Below are 19,749 nucleotides of genomic sequence, written 5' to 3'. Positions count from 1 at the left end.
CAGTCTCTGAGATACAAAACATTTAAGAACAATTAAAATACATAGGAGCCGCTCCTTAATGATGGATGACTCAGTCTAGCAATGCAATCTCAGTAAATCCTTACATCCTTCTGAGGGAATCTGTGTTATTTTTCTATACTTATAAATAAGGAACCCGAGGCCACAAGAGGGAAAGTTAACTAGACCAGTTTTGAGTCTGGTCGGCTTGAAGACCAATACTACACCCAGGGTCCCTCTCTCAGAAGGTCTCTAGGCCATTGGCAAAACGCTGAAGAAGTATCATTTACTGAGAGCTACGTGCCAATTGCTACACTAGGCACTTTACATTCTCGCTGCATCTTCAAAACAACTCTATGAAGTGACTATTGCTTAAGTCCCTATTTTATAGATAAGAAAACCGAGGCACTGAGAGACTGAGTCAATTGCCCAAGGTCACACAGCTGGTAAATGACGGAACCTAAACTGGAATCTGAGTCTATCTGCCTCCCAAACCAAAGCGTTTAACAAAATAACCTTAATTAACAGCACCTCGCCCGCGCTGAGTGCTAACCATGGACTCGCTCAACTAACCGTCACCCTATGGTCACCCTATGTAATCGATAATGCCTTTGCTTCATTCCTCCAGGAGCTAACAATAACGCAAACACGTAGTAAGTACTCTGTATGTGGCAAATGCTTTATTCGCTGGATCTCAACATCTCCACATTATTCCCAGCAAAAGATATTCTCCTTCCCCGTTTTACCGAAGGGAAAATTGTGCTTCGGCGCAATTTCCCTAGACCGGTGCTCTCGAACGGCAGAGCCGGGACGTGCACCCGCCGCTCCCGGACTCCAAGCTGTTCCCCATCGGCGCTGGGTTGCACGTCTGGAAAGTTGAGCCATGCGGGCACGCGTCCCGCCGGGTCCGGAGGGCGTGAGTCTCGGCGCCGCCGCCCCCCACAGCCGGTGCCCACACCCCGCCGTCCGCCCGCACTGACCCTCGGGATCCAAGCAGCTACCGATTCTCCGACACTTTCGCGCGAGGCGGCGCCTGCACCGGAAGCCACATACCTGGGCGCCCTAGCTGCCTGCCCCCGTCGCTGGAGACTCCGCCAGCTCCAGCGGCCCGAATGACTTCCAGGCTGCCCACTCACAAGCCGCTTCGCGCGAGGCCTCCTGGGAATAGTAGTTTCGTCCTGATAGGCTGCGAGCGGAAGAGCCTGGCGCGCGGGGGCTGCCGGGAGCCGTAGGGGGCACTCATTGCGTCGGCGCAGCTCCAGTCTCCAAAGCAGTTGGAGGGTGAGAAACACAGGCTTGTTTCGTGCCAACTCCAGGCTACAAGCCGCGCTACTTACCGTTTCGCCTCTCTCACAGCCCCGAGTGCCTCTTCCCTTCACTCGGCAGGGTATGTTCTTTCCTTTCCTCAAGGCACCAGTCACTTACCTGGGGAGCGCTAGCCTCAAGAAGGGTGGAAGAAGCTAAGCTTTGCGCTACACTCCCGATAGAGGGGGCAGCGGAGGAGGAGGATGCGTGCTTACGCACGCGCTCGTCGGCCGAACGCGGGCCCAGTCTACGACGGGCCCCCACGGGACTTTTTTTTTTTTTAAGCATTCGAACAGGTGCTCTGATTGGCGCTGGTTCTTCTGTGGAAGCACGCGCCCACTCCCGTCCCTATGGTTACTGTCTGGACGCCGCGTTTCCCGGATACTCGCTCTGTTGGCGCTTGCGCAGCATCGGCGAGGTAGCTTTTCCGAAGCTGTTTCGAGGTGTGTTCGCCCACGTAGTAGTTCCTGGGTATCGCCGTACCGCCCCTTGTCCGGAGCTCTGTCGCAGGTAACAGGCGCAGCTCCTGCTTTAAAGAGGTGGATACAGCTGACTTCCCCACGCGGGTACCTGAATCTATGTGGTCTTTTTCCCCCTGCCTTGGCTGTTCCAGAGCTCTGCGCCCGCGGCTGCCCCGAAGACTTCATCTTTCGTTCATTCACTGGTGGCCCATTGTGAAAGTAGTGTTTGAGTACCTACAGCCTCGGAAATTTTGTCCAAATTTAGCTCACCTGCTGGCCTAATCAGACTTGGAACGCTTCTTTTTAAATTATAGTGCCACTCCTACTCCATAAAGGCTGTTGAGGGAATTGACTTGAAAATAGCCTTATTTTGGGGGCTGGGGATATAGCTCAGTGGCATAAGCGCCTGCCTGGCAAGCATTAAGGTCCTGAGTTCGACTCCCGGTTTTAAAAAAAAAAAAAAAGCCTTATTTTCAAGAAGCCCCCTCACTACCTTCCTGATTCAGGCTGCTGGGAGGAAAATGCTTCGTACTGCTTGAATCTGGGAAGCATCTATTTTTTCTTCTGGGAGAGGGCAGGCCATTCGTTTGCCCACTCATTCAACAGAAAGGTGTTAAGCACCTAATCCATGTCAGGTTGAGTGATTACAGGGGACACGGGAGAAACCCAGACAGAGGGAGGCTCTGAAGAGTCACCTTCAGGAGAGACCTGCTACCCTCTTGGTCCAATAGGGGTATCATGCGAGGACCAGACAGTAACAATATCAAGCAGTACTATAGAATTACAGTGCAAGCTGCAATGCAATTTTAAATTTACATAAAACAGGTGAAATTCATTTTAATAACTTATTTAGCCCAAATGTATCCAAAATACTATTCCAAGCTATACTTAATGGAGACATACTTTTGTTGCTTAGTTTTATAATTTAAATTAAATTAAATTACAACTGTATAGGGAACCAACAAAGATATTTATTTGTACAAGAGTCATACTAGTAAAAGGTTGGAAACTGCCCAATGTCTCAAAGTTTGGATAAATAATAGTTCAGCAACACAGTAGAATATGCTGAAGCTGGCAACTGCTGGAAAATAAAGCTCAGCTATAGGTATTAACGAGTTAATCTCTAGATATACTAAGAAAGAAAATGTAGCCAGCCATAGTGGCTCCCACTTTAATCTCAGCACTTTGCGAGACTGAGGCAGTAAGACTGCAAGTTCAAGTCCCACCAGGATAACTTAATCAGACTCTGTCTCAAAAAATTTTTTTTAAAAATGCATTTCAGTGGTAGAGTGCCCTGGGTTCAATCCCCAGTACCACAAAAGACAGAGAAAGAGACAGAGAGAGACAGAGGAAAAGAATAAAGAACTCATTTACATATATGCTTGTATATGTACAGAATACCTGAGCAGGAAAGACGACCAGTGTCACTTCTGGAAAGGGGAAACAGGAAAGGTGATAATGTGTGAAAAGTGACTTTCTTTTCCTTAAATGCCACTCAGTACGCTTTAAATATTTTTAACCATGTCCATATTTAAGTTATTTAAGGGAGTGGTAAGCTAAATCACAGAAGCACCATAATTATTAAATAAAAATATATGTAAACTGCCTAGTTACCATTGTATAGCCTTGTCAGTCCTGGATGCTATCGTTTCTCCCAGGGCTCCTGAGTAACTCCTCAGCCCAAAAGAAACTAGCCTACCTTGTTAACATGTATGTATTTGTCAGCCTAGAAAATTGTTTCTTTCCATAAGAAACATTAAGTGCATTCCAGCCCCAGCCCTAACTGTGAAGCTACTTAAAGACTACAGTAGCACTCTCAGGCCCCAGAGAGGAACTTGGGTCCCTCTAATCAGTTATGTCAAAGAAACCAAATAAGCCACAGTTGCCTCTCTTTTTATTTTTCTTTCTTTTTTGGTTTTAGCATGGTAGTGGAGATTGAACCCAGCCCAATTTTTATTTTTATTTTGAAATAAGGTATTCCTAAGTCACTAACTTGCCCAGCCATGCACCACCAAATGTGGTGCCCCTGGCTTTATAATCAGTTAATCAGATCCTTCTGATAACAGCTGGTCTTTTTGTACCCCCATCCCAAATGTGAGGCCTACCTGTAAGCCTGTATAATCCATGCAGAGCCCTTTCTCAAAGTATAGAGTACACATCACCTTTGGTATACTCAGGTGTTGTTATATGTATTCATAGTACTTTCTACTTTTCTCTTACAACTTAATCTCTAACACTGGACATGGTAGTGCACACCTATAGTGCACCCAGCTAGTCAGGAGGCTAAGGTAGGAAGATCACCTGACCTCACAAATTTGAGACAAGCCCAGGAAACTAAGTGAAAAATCATCTCAAAAGAATTGAAATTACAAAAATTTAGAAGCCTGGAACAGTAGTACATATCTGTAATCCCAGCCCTCGGGGAGGCTGAGGCAGGAGGATGCCGAGCTCAAGGGCAGCCTGGTCAACTGAGCAAGACCCTGTCTCAAAAAATAAAAGGCTGGAGGTGTAGCTCAGTGTGAAGGCTCTGGATTCATTCCCTAACACAAGAAAACACTCACATGCACACACACACAAACACCACACACACACACACACACACACCTGAATCATTGAGGTAATTTGGTTTAAGAAAAAGTTGTGGAAAAATTCAAAGACTAATAACTCATCACTGAGAATTTCCCGTGTTTGTCAGTTTTATGACTCCTCTGATGTCTGCTTTCCTTGATATAAAGCAAGAACCCTGTCTGCCTTCTCTCATTGCCTAGACAACTGCACAGGGAGGGACCCAGAGGGAGCCCAGGGGCTCAACAGTAGTGTAGCGCAGCGCCCCCTAAAGCCAATTAGGTTTCAAGGCAGGGCAGGAAATCTGCTTTCCTTCACACTGTATCTTCCCCTAAATTGACCACTTGAATTTTCCCATTGGATAATTTTTGGATTATGGACATACTAAACAGTCAAAACCATTGGAATTCAGGCATCTGGAGTTCACCCCAAATTTGCTTTTAAGGACAGGTAGTAGGATTAGGTAGTGGAATGTGGGGAACATTGAGAGAGAGGCTTCTGGTGCAGAAACTTGTCTGCAAGGTGGGAGAGAGTAGCAAAACAAAAATAAACAACAGGAGGTTGTTTGTCACTCATCCCCTAGAAATGTGCTCCCAGTGGCTGCCACCACATGCTTTTTCTTTTTGTAGGCTGGTTAAAAAAAGTGGGTCCCCCCCCCAAATTTTTTTAAAAGGGCCAGGGATATGGCTCAGTGGCACAGCATCTGCCTGGCAAGCGTGAGGTCCTAAGTTCAATTCCTAGTACCAAAAAAAAATTAAAATAAAAAAAGAAGTGGAGGTACTGAGAACAATGGGAATTGTTGGCATTGACCATAAATTTGCTACAAATGGTGACTCTCAGCAGCTCTAGGGCCTAAGAAGGAGCCAGTGGCATGAACCCGAGCTGTGGGGCTGGCCCCCATGGCCACCCACTGATGTGTGTGATCTGAAGCAGATCCCACTGGCTCCTGAAAGGTGGTCCAAATGAGCAGCAAGCGCGGGATCAAAGGGGACAAAATGAAAAAGATAACGTAGGAGCACAGTGTACAGCCTGGGTATGGAAGGAGACGGGGTGCTGATGTCAGACACCAGTCCCCAGTTCTCACTGCTAGTGGATTTGGGGATCAGAGCGCTTCCTTAGCTAGCACTAGCGGAACCTCTTCCTCCTCTGACACAGAACCCAGACCTGTGGATTGGCTCTTAGTCTTGAATCTGCCCCTGTAGCCTCCAAAACACCCCTTTTTCTTCTCAGACTTCACGTTGCTGGCAGAAGGAAGACAACATCTGCCTCTTAGGGTTCTTTTGAGAACTAATGAAGTGATTAATATGGAAGATAATCTGTGGACTCTAACCCACCCTACACAGGCCAGATAAGTTTTGCTTGCAGTTTCCCCCAAATCTAGCCATCAAATCTCTGTGGCAACATTGAGCATAGGCTCAGCTACACCAGGGGATGGGTTCTGCTGACCTTGCTTTAGGAGACTCAGGCCACACTGACTGGGGGCTCCAGTGCTTCTCTGCACCCGCAGCCTTACACTGAAGTGTGTATAAGGTCAGCTAAAGTCCTAGGTGAAGCCCAGATTATTTAACTGGGTGTGGTGGCACACACCTGAAATCTCTGCACTTTGGGAAGCTGAGAGAGAAGGAGCCCAAGTTCCGGAACAGCATGGGCAACTTTAGCAACTTAATGAGACCCAGTCTCAAAACGGGGATTGGGGAGGAGTTGCTGGGGGTATAGCTCAATGCAAAACCTTGGGTTCAGTGTCCAGTACTAGAAAAAGAAATTGGTTTCCAATTAAAAAGTGGTGGAGTTTGGACAATAATCTGCATTTCTAACAAGTTCCCAGGTGATGCTGATGCTGCCAATCCAGGGACCCAACACACTGGGAACATCTACAGGCAGGGTTGGCCTCTGTTGCCCTCCTCTGGCCAGACAATAAACAGTTGTGTTTCCAAAGTAACTAAAATGTACAAAATAGGAAAGGAATGGAAATAGAGTGGTCACCAGCCTAAGAAGCAGGTTAGCATATAAAACCAGTACTGTAAGCATCATTGTTTGCTGTTTCAGACAATTCTGTAAGGGTTTTCATATGAATTATCCTGTTTGATCTATGCAGCAATCCAGTGGCAAAGGGAAGATTGGTGTTTTCATTTTACAAATGAGGAAAAATAATCCCATTATGGCACCACTAAGGCCAGACACTTGATAGAATGGGATTTTCATAAGATTTATTTAAAATTCAACCAGGAAAAAGGTTGTCCTCATGATGACCAAAAGAATGGAATGAGGAAGTAGACAACAAGTGGCACAATGTCTTCTATAAGTAAGCCATCTGATCCCACAAGCCTGGGGAAGCCTGTAAGACCACAGGCTGGGCCACGTGTGGTGGTGCATGTCTGTAATCCCAGCAATTAGGAGGCTGAAGCAGGAGGATCACTGGGAGTTTGAGGTCAGCATGGGCTACATAGTGAGTTCAAGGCCAGCCTGACCTACGTAGTAAGACCCTGTCTTCAAAAAAACAGAAGCAAAACAAAACAAAAAACCAAAACAAAAAACATCACACAAACAGAAAGGCTGGATCCTTTCTCCAGTTGTGCCAGCTGGGGCTGGTAGTCCTGGGTTTCCCTTTTCTCTATGTACTTCCTACTTCAGTAACCAGACTTGGATGTCAGCAGAATCATCTAGAACCTAAGGGGCGTTATTACAAGTTATGGTTTCCGGGTCTCACTTCTATGTAGGTCTAGGACAGGACCCAGGACTCGGCATTTGAAGATGCCCCTCCCCAAAAATCTTGGTGTGGGAGTACAAGGGGCCACACTCTGAAAACCTGCTAGTCCTCACAAAATGTTTTCTTTACATACCACAACCAGAAAGTACTATTGTTTGGTTGTCAGGATTTTCTTTTTTAGTCCCTCTCTAAGTTTCTGTTTCCCTCCCCAGTCCTTCATTTACCCTCTTCACGCTTCAGTTTTCTCATCTGTAAGGAGGGCAATACTTACGCCACAGGGCCATAGTGAGGATTAAATGAGAAGGTCTATCTTGTAATTCCTGACATATACAAGGTGTTCAGTACATGTGAGCTCATGGTTCTTACCTTCTGACTCCTACTTCCTCAAAACGTAACAGTAGTTAAGCAGCCCTCTTTTGGATTCCCACAGGTGTTTAAGAAACGGCCCTGAGGACCCAAGGAAAATCAAGGTGATGTCTTCCCCCAGACTCATCCCCACCTGGAAGGATTTTAGCTACCTCATAAATGACATCATACAAAAAAGCAAGGTAATGTATAAATATGCCATTGGTTGGCCTCTGTCTTACAATAATGAGCATTTTGGAAAAACCATAGATTGTCTATAAGTCTAAGAAACAAGCAGGACAAACCATCAAGACAGTTGTCGCTTTAGTAGAAAGTGGATCACCCATTTCCAAATAAGGCTATAGGCCTCTTACAAAGGTACTTTACAGCAGACAAACACATTGAAGCATTGTCAGAGGAACCAATGCTCTGGAAAGAGAGGGGTCCTAACACAGAAGGGAGAAGGCAGCAGAGGGAGCATTGGCCAACCTCAGTTTTGCTGTGGATGGCTCTGTGCAAATGGATCCTGGGTACATGTTTCATAGCACACCTTCTAGCACTATGGGTAATACATATTGTGTATGTGCTGTTCCTGTCAAACTTAATGACTAGACAATGTCCTAATGTCTTACTTGTGTGGTTTTAAGCTTTGATAACTTAGGGCTGCATTGACTTTTGGGAGATCCTGTTAGGGTGATATACTTAGTACCTTTTAGTCACAAGGGAGAATGTTAGAAGACAGATGTGCTGAATGTCATTTTGGGAAGAACATCATTTTTCCCTGTACCCCCACTATAAAACTGTCCATACATAGCCTCAGGGTTCTGGTTCCCGCACGTGTTGGGAGACTTGTCACAAGTGCAGAGATCCATTGGTGGTAAGCTGTGCATGTGTGGGTGTAATAAGAGTTAGGAGGTGTGGGAGGTGTGATTTGGGGAACTGCTTCAATCATGAATTTTGTGAGAATATATTTAGTGCATGTGTGCCCTGGCCTCTTAGTTTATGCTATGTCTCTCTCCAGGAATCTTTAGATGACTCAAAGAGTGAAACAGTTGTGTTAAGTGACCGGTCCCAGACACTATTCAAAGAATCTCGACATCCTCTAAATATGCCACTTATATGCCATTACTTCTGTGATGCCGACTTCTTTGCCTCCCTCTCCTGGATGACACCCCACACAAAAGAAATACAGGTAAAACTTTCTTTTCCTTTCTAGCCTACTTTCCATGGGCCAAAGCCATACAGCTCTCAAACCAAGCTGACAAAGGAATATGTACCCATTGAATAAATATTCCCTGGTGTCCTCCCACCATACTTTCCCCAATTACTGTCTCCACGTTGAGTACACCTGAGTTCCCCTAAAGGAGACTGAGGTTAAAAAAGGGTCCTATACTTTCTACCTAGTTCCAAGTCCCATCACTAGGAGGCAGAATCACTGTAGAGTCTTCCAGTTCCTCCTTAACAAAAGAACAGGGAAAAGTAGCTGAATATTTGGCCCTTTTCTCCTCTATTATCTTTTCTAGCAGTTTCTACCATATTCTTTTCCAGGCTATAGTGTGGACGAAGAGCAAATCTGAGGACATGGTTGAGAAGAGAGCTTTCTCCATGACCGAGCGACTGCCACCCATCCAGTCAATGGCGCACACAGGTTCCTTCCATATCCTTGTGGCCTACTGTGGTGACATGATCCTGCGCCTCTTCGGGGACCACTTTCGGGCGTTCAAACCCCTAGCCACTGTGCCCTGCCGCTTCAACATCAACTGTCTCTGCTATGACTCAGAAATGAAGATGCTTCTGTCTGGCACCCGGGGGTCAGTGGTCAGCTGGGTCATTGATCAAAGTGGCAAGGGCCTGCAGATGGCTCACACGATTTCCATGCCTGGTGATGAGCTTGTCCAGGACATCGTGCTGAATGGCCCCAACGGCTCCCTTCTAGCCCTGTGTGAGACTGTGGTGAGAGCCCTTGCGCGCCAGGGCCAGGGCAGGCTGGGAGAGGTGAAGAAGTTCATGTCCACCAGGAGTGGCTCCTCTATCACCTGCTGCTTCACCTCCTTGGATAAGGGTTTTCTCTATGCTGGAAACAAGGCTGGGGAAATCCAAGTATGGAACCTCAGTCACAGCCACGCCCTCCACAATTTCAAGGCGCACTCCTCATCTGTGGTTTGTATCCGCAGCCGGTCCGAGGCCAACACCCTGCTAACAGCCGGCCAGGAAGGCTTGATGAAGGAGTGGAACCTTACTTCAGGGACCCTGCTTCGGCGACTAGAACTTGGTGAGGAGCTGTACCGCCTCCAGTTTATTGATGACACTACCTTCTTCTGCCAAAGTACCCATACGTTTTCCTTGTACCGTCTACCCTGCTTCTATAATCTCTTCCACGTCTGTGGGTCTGCTCCCCAGCAGGTGCATCGGGTCTGCTGTGGCGATAACTGGTACAGGATCCTGTGCATTACAGAAGATGGCCTGTTGCGCTTTGTGTCCCCATTAACAGGGGATCTTCTGCTTTTCACCTGGCCCCTCTCCATCCTGGACGAGGCTGTGGATTGGGCCTATGACCCGCGTAAAGAGGAGCTCTTTGTGGCAACGGGCAGCACAGACGTGCTGGTGTTTGACACAACCCGCTGTCCTTGCCTAGCCAAATATCTTTTATGCACCTCACCAAATCCTCAGGACTTTGTACACTGCCTGGCTTACGGGCATTTCCACCTGGGGCGAGGGATAGAAGGACTGATATTCTCTGGGCACCAGAGTGGTATAATAAGAGTGCTTTCTCAGCATAGCTGTGCCCGAATAGAGAAATTCATACACTATGGGGCTGTACTGGCACTCTCTACGCTGTCTGCGAGGCTTCTGAGTGGCCGGGAAAACTCTTTGCTGTGTTCCTATGGGATGGATGACTATATACACTTATCAGAAGTTGTGCTTGATGGGAGCAAAGTACAACTGCAGCTCCTTGCAAGCATTCTCAGCAGCTGTCCCCTAAAACAACTGGTACTCTTGCCCAACTCTGTGGGTGCCATCACAGAAACCAACTGCCTGCGTCTCTGGAAGTTCCATGATTTTATGTCCTATGGGTCAGATGTAGGCTCAAAATTCATAGAGACCTTGCCTCTGCACCAGTGTACCATCACATCCTTTGACGTCTGCTTGTCTTTGAGTGTTTTTGTCACAGCTGGTAGTGATGGCTCTGTCCGGATCTGGGACTTCCACGGCAGACTCATAGCCAGGCTGGACTCATCACTGCACTTTGGCCCGCTCTGCTTTGCAAATGACAGGGGTGACCTGCTTGTGACTTTCAATCAGGGTCTTTATCTGGTATCCTGTTTAAAACTGCTTCCCCCTACCCTGCTTTCTCTCCTTTCCTTAAGGAGTATGACGGATGAAGTGCTAGAGGCCCCCAAGCCTTTCACGCCAAGCTTCTTTCTGTCTTTTGAGACTATGCTTTTGCCCAAGTATATGTACTTTGGTCAAGGGAAACAGGAATTAGTGGGTCTGCAGAGCACTGTCAATAAGCGAGCCATTGCCTTTGACCATTCTGTGCCACACGTCATAGAAGAAGATGAGGATGGGAGTCCTGTGTTACTGGGTACCGTCAAATTCAGAAAGGCGGAGCCGGTGAGCAAGCCTCCCCATCACCATTACGTGGTTCCTCCTCAGTTACAACTGACTTACTGGGATGGACTCAACCCTTACGAGATACTGAGATGCTACTTTGGTTATGGGCGGGAATGGTTCCTTGCCCCTGATTGCTACATCCCCAACTCAGTGATTCGTGCTCGTCTTTGGCCAGAGGGCAGCCCAATACATCTACAGTGCAACCTGCACCCACCCCAGCGGGAACTGGAATGGGAAATGTCTGAACCCTTTTTCTGGCACAGAAGGGTAAGAACTTTAAGTAAAGCACAAGAATATGAAGAGAAGGAGGATGACAGCTTCCTAGAAACGAGAAAATCCAAGGATGGAACCTACAGTGTCCTTATGGACTCAGCAAACCGCAGTTGGCTGGGCAGAAAAATGAGTGAAATAGCTATTAGTAACCTAGTTGAGACGATCCTCCATATTATGATTCATGCTTCCCCACTGAAGTACCAGCGCTGTATTGGCGCACTAGGGCAGATCTTTGCGTCTTACCAAGTGTCTCCATCCCTGCGCTCTGAGACTGCCCACCGTCTGCTGGATGATACAACCAATTCCAACCCACTGATCCGAGAGCTAGCCTGGGAAGGGCTGAAGCGTCTAGGAATGGTCACTCATCTCTTTGCCTTGCCTCTGGCCCAAGGGTTAATGGATAAGGATGAAAGAGTGAGGAATAAGGCCCTCGAAATCATACCTGAGACTGGAATCCACTCTAGGACCTCACTCTTAAACTTGATCCAGGGACAAGACACTTTCCAGGAGATCCAGTAAGTTGTGCTTTCCTCAGTTCTCTACCACCTGCTAATTTTCTTCTCCTTCTTCTCCATTTTTCCATTCTCTTTCTTCGTGATCTTCTCATCCTATTCACTGGGCCTCCTCAATCTTTCTTCTTTCATAGCCACTTTCTTTTCTCTTTTTGAGATGGGGTCTTGCTATGTTACCCAGATTAGGATCAAACTTGTGATCCTCCTGCCTCAACCTCCCAAGCACCTGGAATTACAGGTGCATACTTTGCTTCACAGTTTTTTTCAATTCCTAGACTATCCTTGATGATCCCTTGTCTACTCACTCTTTTCTCCATTTCTTTGCTATTACCTGCCTGTGTCTTGTCTTCCTTAAGTCCTATTTTCCTGCATCTCCCATACAAATCCCCCCAATAATTGCCATCTTGGCTTCTTAGAATTTTTTTTCTTCTTCTTGGCCATCATTTACCGCTACCTATGCTGTTCCTCTTGGCCTCTTTGCCAACCCCCCGCTTGTTCTACAGCAGTTCTTCCTTTCCTGTTCTCTCTCCGGTCCTTGATTCAACATAGTTTTTCTTCTCATTTGACTTTCATAGGCAAGAGATGATTGGGGACGAATCCCTGGACCACCTGCTGGGGATGCGGCCCACAGATCTGCAAATCCTTTTCACTCAGGTGCAGCAGCGATTGAATGAAAACTTGACCTTGTCACAAGAAGATAGAAAGCCCCAATTTTCTTTACATGTCCCAAGAGCTTCTATACCTATGTCCCCCTCCATACAACCTGCCACTGTTCCTGAAGAATCTGAAGTCAAGCGTAGCAAAGTCCAAAGACGGACCCGAGCAGGGGGCAAAAAGCATGGTATGTATGGAATGGTCTGATTCGTACCTCAGGGTCCCCAAGAAGTGGCTAACTAGTGCTAAAGGAGGTCAAGAGATACGGGGTGGGGGGGAAGAGTTTTAAGTGAAAAGATCTCATCATAGAAGAAATTCTCCTAGGAATGATCTATCCAAGTTTGGGAAGATCTCAAAAATTATTAAGGGAGGAACACTGGGAAAACATAAAGAATTAAAAGCCAGGCGTGGTGAAGCACACCTGTAATCCCAGCACTCTGAGTCAGGAGGATCATTGTGAGTTCAAGGCCAGCCTGAACTGCATAGTGAGACCCTGCCTCAAAAAGATTAAAAAAAAAATTAAAAAATTTTTTTCACTTCAAAAATTTTTATTAGGACATGTTTGTAGTAATGATTGGATTCATTCTAAGGAGTTGGTACATATCCATAAGAGAATGCTTCCTTTAAAAACAAAAAAGGCCACAGGCCTTTCTGTTGCTACTTCTTTCATGGAAGTTCACGTAGTTCATACCAGAATTGAGAGGAGCTAGCCTCCTATACTTTCCTGATCTCCATCTTCTGCTTTTCCCTGCAGCCCAAAAAATGTCACGAGGTCTCAGAAGGGTGAAAGAGGGAGACTCTAAACAGATGAGCACAGAGCCAGGCCCCATAGAGGTTGAGACCAAAGAAGAGAGTGAAACTGTGCCACTTGAGATGGAGGACACAACCTTCCATGCCAGATCTTCAACTGATAGTTTAAAGGGCCTTGAAGATGTTGAACTTTCCGAGATAGCTGTCCCAGAGAGTCACATTGCTCAGACCCTAAAGGTGTTAAAGAAAACGCATGATACAAGACACAAGAAAGCTACAGCTCAGAAACCAATAAAGAGGCATAAGAAAAGAAAAGAAGAAAAAGTTTTAATTGAGGAAGCTTTGCCTACTATAATAGAAGAACCAGTTAGGAAAAAGCCTGAACTTCAGAGGCGGGGTGCTTCTGGAGTGCCTGGCTATAGGGCTAGAGATGATACCTCATGGCGGAAGGCTGTATGTCGTCTTATGACCCTGAGGATAGCTGGTTCCCAAAAACAAATGGCAAAAGATCTAAACACTGAGTTAGTGACTACAGCTCAGGAGATTCTGGCAGATCGGCGCCCCAGCTGGGAACTCTTTCAGAAGATCTGCCCCGTGTTGAAGAAAGAAAGCAAGGATATGCTTGAGGACCTTGCCAAGGATGTAGCTGAGGACCTTGCCAAGGATGTAGCTGAGGACCTTGACAGGGATATAGTTTGGCCAGAGGAGAAACCAAGTTTTATCCATGAAGAAGCAATTAGAGAGGACATGGTTATCAGAGACAAGAAAGAGATACCGGTGGAGCAAGAAGAGCAAGTGCAAAAGGAAGAAAGGGACATGCAGGGCTTGCAGGAAGTGGTTCCAAAAAGAGGCAAGAAAAAGCAAGTTATTTTTTTAGAACCAAGTGACCTAACTAAGAAAAAACAAAAGTCAAAGGAGGAAGAAAAGAAATCCCCTAAGAAGATATCTAAGGAAGAGAGGAAAACAGTGCAGGAGAAAAGTAAAATAGGTAAAAAAGGGAGGAAAATGACCAAAAAGGAGGAGGAGGATACAAGCAAGGAAGGAGAGGAAATGACAAAAGCAGAAGAGGAAGTGATTGAAAAAGAAGAAAAATCATTTATTGCTGAAGTAATGCTGTCTTGGCAGGAGTGGAAAAACTCATGGGATCAGTGGAAACAGGCCCATGATGAGACAAGAATATCATGGGAAGAATGGAAGCAAGAATGGGAGAGAAGGCGTGTTGAGGCAGAGAAGGAACTACCCAAGACTAAAGAGAAGCTATTCTTAGAGGAGGGAATGCAGGAAGGGGAAAAAAGGAAGCTGAAATGGGATGAGTGGAGACAGCTCTGGGAAAATATATTGTCATCCAGGTCCAAGGATGAGAAAGAACTCATTCTAGAGGAAGACTTATTTAAAGAGTGGGAGGAAATATCTAAGGAATTGAAACAAGAAGGAGAAGGAGAAGAAGAGGAAGGAGAAGAAGAAGAATATGAAAAACATGAGCTGCTCACAGAAGAGCAAAGACAGATCCAGGAAGAGCACATAAAGGTCAGGAGTCAGAGAAAAGAAGCCCGACATAAAAGACAACAAGCCAAAGACGAGAAAAAACTAGCACAAGAAGAAGAGAAACTTGCACAAGAAGAGAGAAAGCTGGCTCAGGAAGAGAGAAAACTGGCCCAAGAATATGTGAAAATATCCCTGAAAGATGAGAAAATGGCCAAGGCAGAGAGTAAGTTTGCCCAGAAAGAGGAAAAATTGGCTCAGAGAGAGGAGGCACTAAGCCATAAAGTGGAGCGACTGGCCCACAAGAGAAAGAAATTGGCCAAGAAATTGGAGAAAACTGCCCACGAAGAAGAGAAACTAGCAAAGAAAAAAGAGAAAGCAATTGTGGTAAAAAAAATATTGGCTGAGAAAGCAGAAACATTGAAACAGAAGGAACAAAGTCTAGAATGGCAAGAAAATGAGCTGGCTGAGGAACTAGAGGAGCTGGAAAGGAACATGAAAGACCTGGCTTCAAAAGAAGTTGAGCTGAACCAGGAACAAGAGAGACTGGTTAAGGAAAAGGAGGAACTGGCTGAGGAAGAGAAGATACTGGCCTCGCAAGAGGAGAATCTGGCTAAGAAAGAGAAATCACTGGCCCAGGAAGAAGAGCTGCTGGTGCAGGAAGAAGAGAATCTGGCTCAGGACAAGGAAAAAAACCCCCAGGAAGTAAGAAGATTGGTTCAGAAAAGGCAGAAACTGACAGAGAACAAAGAGAAATTGGCCCAGGAAAGGGAAAAACTGGTTCAGAAGAGGAAAGAACTCACACAGAAGAAGGAGAGACTGGCCCAACAGGAAGAGAATCTGGCTCAGAAGTGGAAGAATTTGGCTCAGGAGAAGGAAAAACTGGCTCAGAGGAAAGAGCATCTCCATCATATCAAAGAAGAACTCCTGCAGGAGAGAGAGCAATTAGCTCAGGCAAAGAAGAAAATAGATATGCACAAGGAGACACTGGTTCAGGTAGAAGAGAAGCTGAAGCAGGGGAGGGAGGTAGTGGTGAAGAAAAAGGAGAAGCTGGATGCTATACAGAAGGAACTGGTTCAAGCAGGTGGGACTCTGGCTAGAAACCAGGAGAAAGTGGCCCAGAAAAAAATGCAATTATCTGTGGCAAAGAAGGCAGTGCTCCAAGGAAGGAAAATGCTCAGAGATGAGCTGGATGTGGCTAAGGAAGAAAAGGCATTGGACATGGAAATGGAGAGGCTGGCCCAAAAGAAGATGAGATTGGACAAGGAGCTAGAAATTCTCTCCAAGGGACGGACTCAAGAAAGCCCAGAAAAACCAAAACTGACTAAACAAGAAATAGACCTAATGAAGAAGAGATTGTCACTACAGGAGAAGATATTAAGATATAAATATAGGATTCTGGCCACAGAGGAAAAAGATATTGCCAAAGGAAAACTGGAATTTACTAGTGGACAGAGGGCATATGCAAAAGAAGAGAGGAAGTTAGCTAAAATTATAAGGAAATTGGTTAAAGAGGAGGAGGACATTTTTACAGAGCCAACAAAAATGAGCAGTGTTACAAAGGTACTTCAAAAACTAATCAGTGATGAAAGGAAAATAACCCAGGAAGAAATAAAGATGACAAAGATGAAGCGGTCACTCATTGTCAAAGAGAGCAGACTGAGCAAGGAACAGAGCAGACTTGATATCAAAGAGTTGGATATTACTGAGCAAGAATCAGAATTGGCCACAGAAGAAGAGCAACTGGCTAAGCAGCAGAGAAAATTGGCCAAGAAAATGAGAAATATTACAAAGCAAGAAGAAAAAATGGCTGAGGAAGAAAGTAGATTGGCCAAGGAACAGAGAGAAGTCATACAAGCTATAGAAGAAGAAGAAAAAATAGAGGAAGAGAAAATCCCGTTTCTTAAAAGGAGGTGGAGAAAAAGAGAAAAGTCAAAAGAAATTGATACTCTAAAGGGAAAGTTCTACAGAGAAGTGGATGAGACGGAAAGTGAAGAGAGCATTTCTAAGGACATAGAAAGCCTGCTAGAAGAGGTAGAGCAAGAGAGTTTGTCTGATGAGGAGGAGAAGGAAGAAGAGGAGGAAGAGGAAGAGGAGGGGGAGAAAAAGGGGGAGGAAGAGGAGGAAGAGGAGGAAGAGGAAGAAGAGGAAGAAGAGATGGAAATGGAGGAAGAGGAAGAGGAAGAGGAAAAGAAGGCAGAGAGGGGGAAAAAGAAGGAAGAGAAGAGGAAGGAAAAGGAAGAGAAGAGGAAGACAAAAAAGAAAGTGGAAGAGGAGGATGAAGGTTCCAAGGAAGAGGAAGAAAGCATGAGTGAGGAGGAGCTGGAAAGTTCAAGTGAGACAGAAGAGGAGAGAAGTTCAGTAGAACTGGGCAAGGAAGAAGGCATCTTAAAAAAAGAAAAACTATTTCAGCTACAGGAAGAAAGAAGAAAGGACCTACAAAGAAGGAAAATGGTCCCTTTTATTGGAGAAAGACCCATTGGGGTCAAAGGCAGTGGTATAAAACTGGGAGTTCTAAAAGTCCCTTCCAGACAACCAATCTCAGTACATGTGGGTATGGGAGGGAAGATACAAATGCCACTGCCAGTTACACAAACATTCTTGGAAGAAAAAACCACAGCACTCCAGATATGGAGTATATCCTCAAAGGTACAGTTGAAGGATAAAGAAAGAGAACTGTTTGAAAAATGGAAAGACATGCCTCTACCCGTGCTGGATACAATTTCAGTGTCCCAAGAGCAGGACATGAAGACACCATTCATGTCCGGCATATTCAGGAAAACCATGGAGGCTCGCAAACTCAAACACAGACTCCCAGATGCCAGGTGGAAGTGGCTTTTGCAGCAGCATCCATCTCTGATAGGATACAGTAAGATACAACCCCCTGTTGCCCGGATCCTGGATGACAAACAACATCTAGAGGTACAGGTAAGCCTCTCAGACACGGAGTGGATCCACCAGGTCCTAGAACAGATGGAAGCAGGGGAACAGCTTTCCAGAGACAGCTTCCACAGATTGTGTCAGCTCCTCAAAGACTTGACTTCAGAGGGAAACTTAGAGTGGCTACGTCCAGCCACACTCAGAACCATTGTGCACCATCACTTGCAGGCTCTGCAGTCACAAAGCACAAGGGCCACGCAGCCCAGCAGGGAATTCATGACTCTGAAACACCGGAAAGTGATTCCTCCTATAAAAGGAAAGGAAAAGGAAAGTTGGCTAAAATCTTTGACTGTTCCCACACCAAAGTTCCCATTAGCTGCCCAGATGATTACAGACCCAAAGGCTACAAACTGGCATCTTCTAGGTGAGCCTTACATGAGTGCACAGATACAGCAGTTATCCAATGCTGTCAAAGAAATGGAGATACGACATTTTTATCCTGTCAGAAGAGACCTTTTCACAGGTGCCCATGCCTCTGTGGACAAACAAACCCTGGCACTAATGTTTCAGAAGGACCTTAGGGCTTTTAAGGGTAAAGACAGGTTTCCTAAATTGTCCAAGTTGCAGAAGAAACAGCCTATCTCACAAAAGAAGGAAAAGGTACCTCCATGGGAGACATTTGTGGTACTGTACCATGTTTTGCGGACGCTGCAACAGCGATATGCTAAAGACACTGCTGCTTGGATGGAACAGTTCCATCAGCTCATGGACTTGTACCAGCTCAAGTCCCCCAGAATCCAGAGGCTGCTACAAGATCTGCTACTGACAGAGGAAACTCAGCCTGAACAGATCATCTATAAAGAGGCCCTGCCACCCACAGAGCTAGTACCTGGGGAACGGGTGTTCTACTGCCTGGTTTGTGGTGGCTCTCATACCCCAAGCACTCTGGGGTTCCAGGATGTGGTAGCCCTTCCTGGACAGAATAAGGTGCACACCTTCCTTCCTGTAGGTATTGCCAAATACGGAATCTTAGAACTTGCCTGGAAGAGCCTGCCCCAAGCTGATACTTGCCTCACCAAGGAATTTCCCCACATCATTGCCACCACTCCCAAATTTGGGACTGGCTAGAGGTCAAAACTTTTCATTCTCAACTGGAGAAAGCTCTGCTCATCAGAATCTAGATCTTCATCTCTAGGGGCCAGATCAAAGCCCCTTTTCTACCCAGCTCTGGAAACCTGTTTCTGTATGTGAATAAAAGGGAGGTTCTTTTTTTGCAACAAGTACTTTGATGTGTTCCTTTTCCCCAAAATTTATATTTTTAGGAAGGTCACCAGAGATACATACTTCTGTGAGTATGAAAATATCCCAGCAGCCAGTGGTATTCACTCTATGAAGCTCCTGAAGGGTCTGTCCTTGTCCTCGTCCTTCCTTGTCCTCTACCATCCCTGTCCTGAAAACAACAGGAAGGAAAGCAACTGTCACAAAACTAATGTATATACACATTAATATAAGTGGTGGAATGGATTTAAGAATCAGAAGGCCTAACATTTGCATTTTAGTATTTGGAGGCACAATGTGGGGATTGACTAATTCCCTGATCATAGCCTTCTTTTCCTTCCATTACAGGAGTCAGTCTAAAGTCAGGGTACAGTGGCTTCACTGGTACAAACAAAATCCAATGAATTGTTCGTTGTGATCCCAGAGTCAAAAAGAATATGTATGACCATTCAGTGAGCCTCAGAAACTAGGTACTTGCTGTGACAATCCAAGTCTACACACCACATTTGATTACTATGCTTTGTAGCTAAGACACTTTTATTCTGGAATAAATACACTCTTCTATCTTTATCCCTACTTTTCACACCATGCGTTAAGGATATAGAATTAGTCATCTTTCTCCATGTTATGGATTTTTCTGATAAAGCATAGTTTCATAAACTAGTGTCAAAGAGGTACTTCCAGGGTCTATGAGGTTCCTGAAATTAAATGAAAAAATTGTTAGTGTGTGCCAGGTACTTTTTCTTTCTTGCTGGGTAAAAGTCTGTAGCATTCATCAGATTCTTAAAAGGGCACTTGACACAATATGTTAAATCACAACTTAAAGAGCATAGCCATCTTGGCTTTAGTATAGGCACTGCCAATAATCAGCTGAACGAACTTCAACAATTATCTTCCCCTTGTTAGCCCTTTGTTATTCAGTTTT

At 45.6% G+C, this 19,749-nt stretch overlaps 1 protein-coding gene across 3 annotated transcripts; it reads left to right on the top strand.

Moving 5' to 3' along the window:
* The first annotated feature begins 1,301 nt into the window (after nucleotides 1–1,301).
* Nucleotides 1,302–18,826, top strand: LOC102018077 (WD repeat-containing protein 87-like). Of its 3 annotated transcripts, none has more exons than XM_013522302.1 (6): nucleotides 1,302–1,384; nucleotides 7,466–7,583; nucleotides 8,402–8,572; nucleotides 8,929–11,783; nucleotides 12,356–12,621; nucleotides 13,189–18,826. In XM_013522302.1, the coding sequence occupies exons 2-6, from the start codon at nucleotides 7,509–7,511 to the stop codon at nucleotides 18,672–18,674; spliced, it is 8,853 nt and encodes a 2,950-aa protein (XP_013377756.1). In that variant the 5' UTR covers nucleotides 1,302–1,384; nucleotides 7,466–7,508; the 3' UTR covers nucleotides 18,675–18,826. The 3 variants fall into 3 exon arrangements, with proteins under 3 accessions (XP_013377756.1, XP_013377757.1, XP_013377755.1); XM_013522303.1 differs by lacking the exon at nucleotides 1,302–1,384 and adding an exon at nucleotides 1,667–1,745; XM_013522301.1 differs by lacking the exon at nucleotides 1,302–1,384 and adding an exon at nucleotides 1,731–1,812.
* The last annotated feature ends 923 nt before the right edge of the window (nucleotides 18,827–19,749 follow it).

This window comes from Chinchilla lanigera, unplaced genomic scaffold (genome assembly GCF_000276665.1).
Source record: "Chinchilla lanigera isolate Chin_1 unplaced genomic scaffold, ChiLan1.0 scaffold00067, whole genome shotgun sequence".
Classification (NCBI taxonomy): Eukaryota; Metazoa; Chordata; class Mammalia; order Rodentia; family Chinchillidae; genus Chinchilla; species Chinchilla lanigera.
This window is presented reverse-complemented; position numbering and strand designations above follow the sequence as displayed.

Bases quoted from the DNA above. Each gene is read 5' to 3' on its own strand.
- LOC102018077 (XM_013522302.1), top strand. From the start codon at position 7,509: ATGTCTTCCCCCAGACTCATCCCCACCTGGAAGGATTTTAGCTACCTC. The intron at 11,784-12,355 runs GTAAGTTGTGCT...TGACTTTCATAG, and splicing joins GACACTTTCCAGGAGATCCA to GCAAGAGATGATTGGGGACG. The intron at 12,622-13,188 runs GTATGTATGGAA...TTTTCCCTGCAG, and splicing joins AGCAGGGGGCAAAAAGCATG to CCCAAAAAATGTCACGAGGT.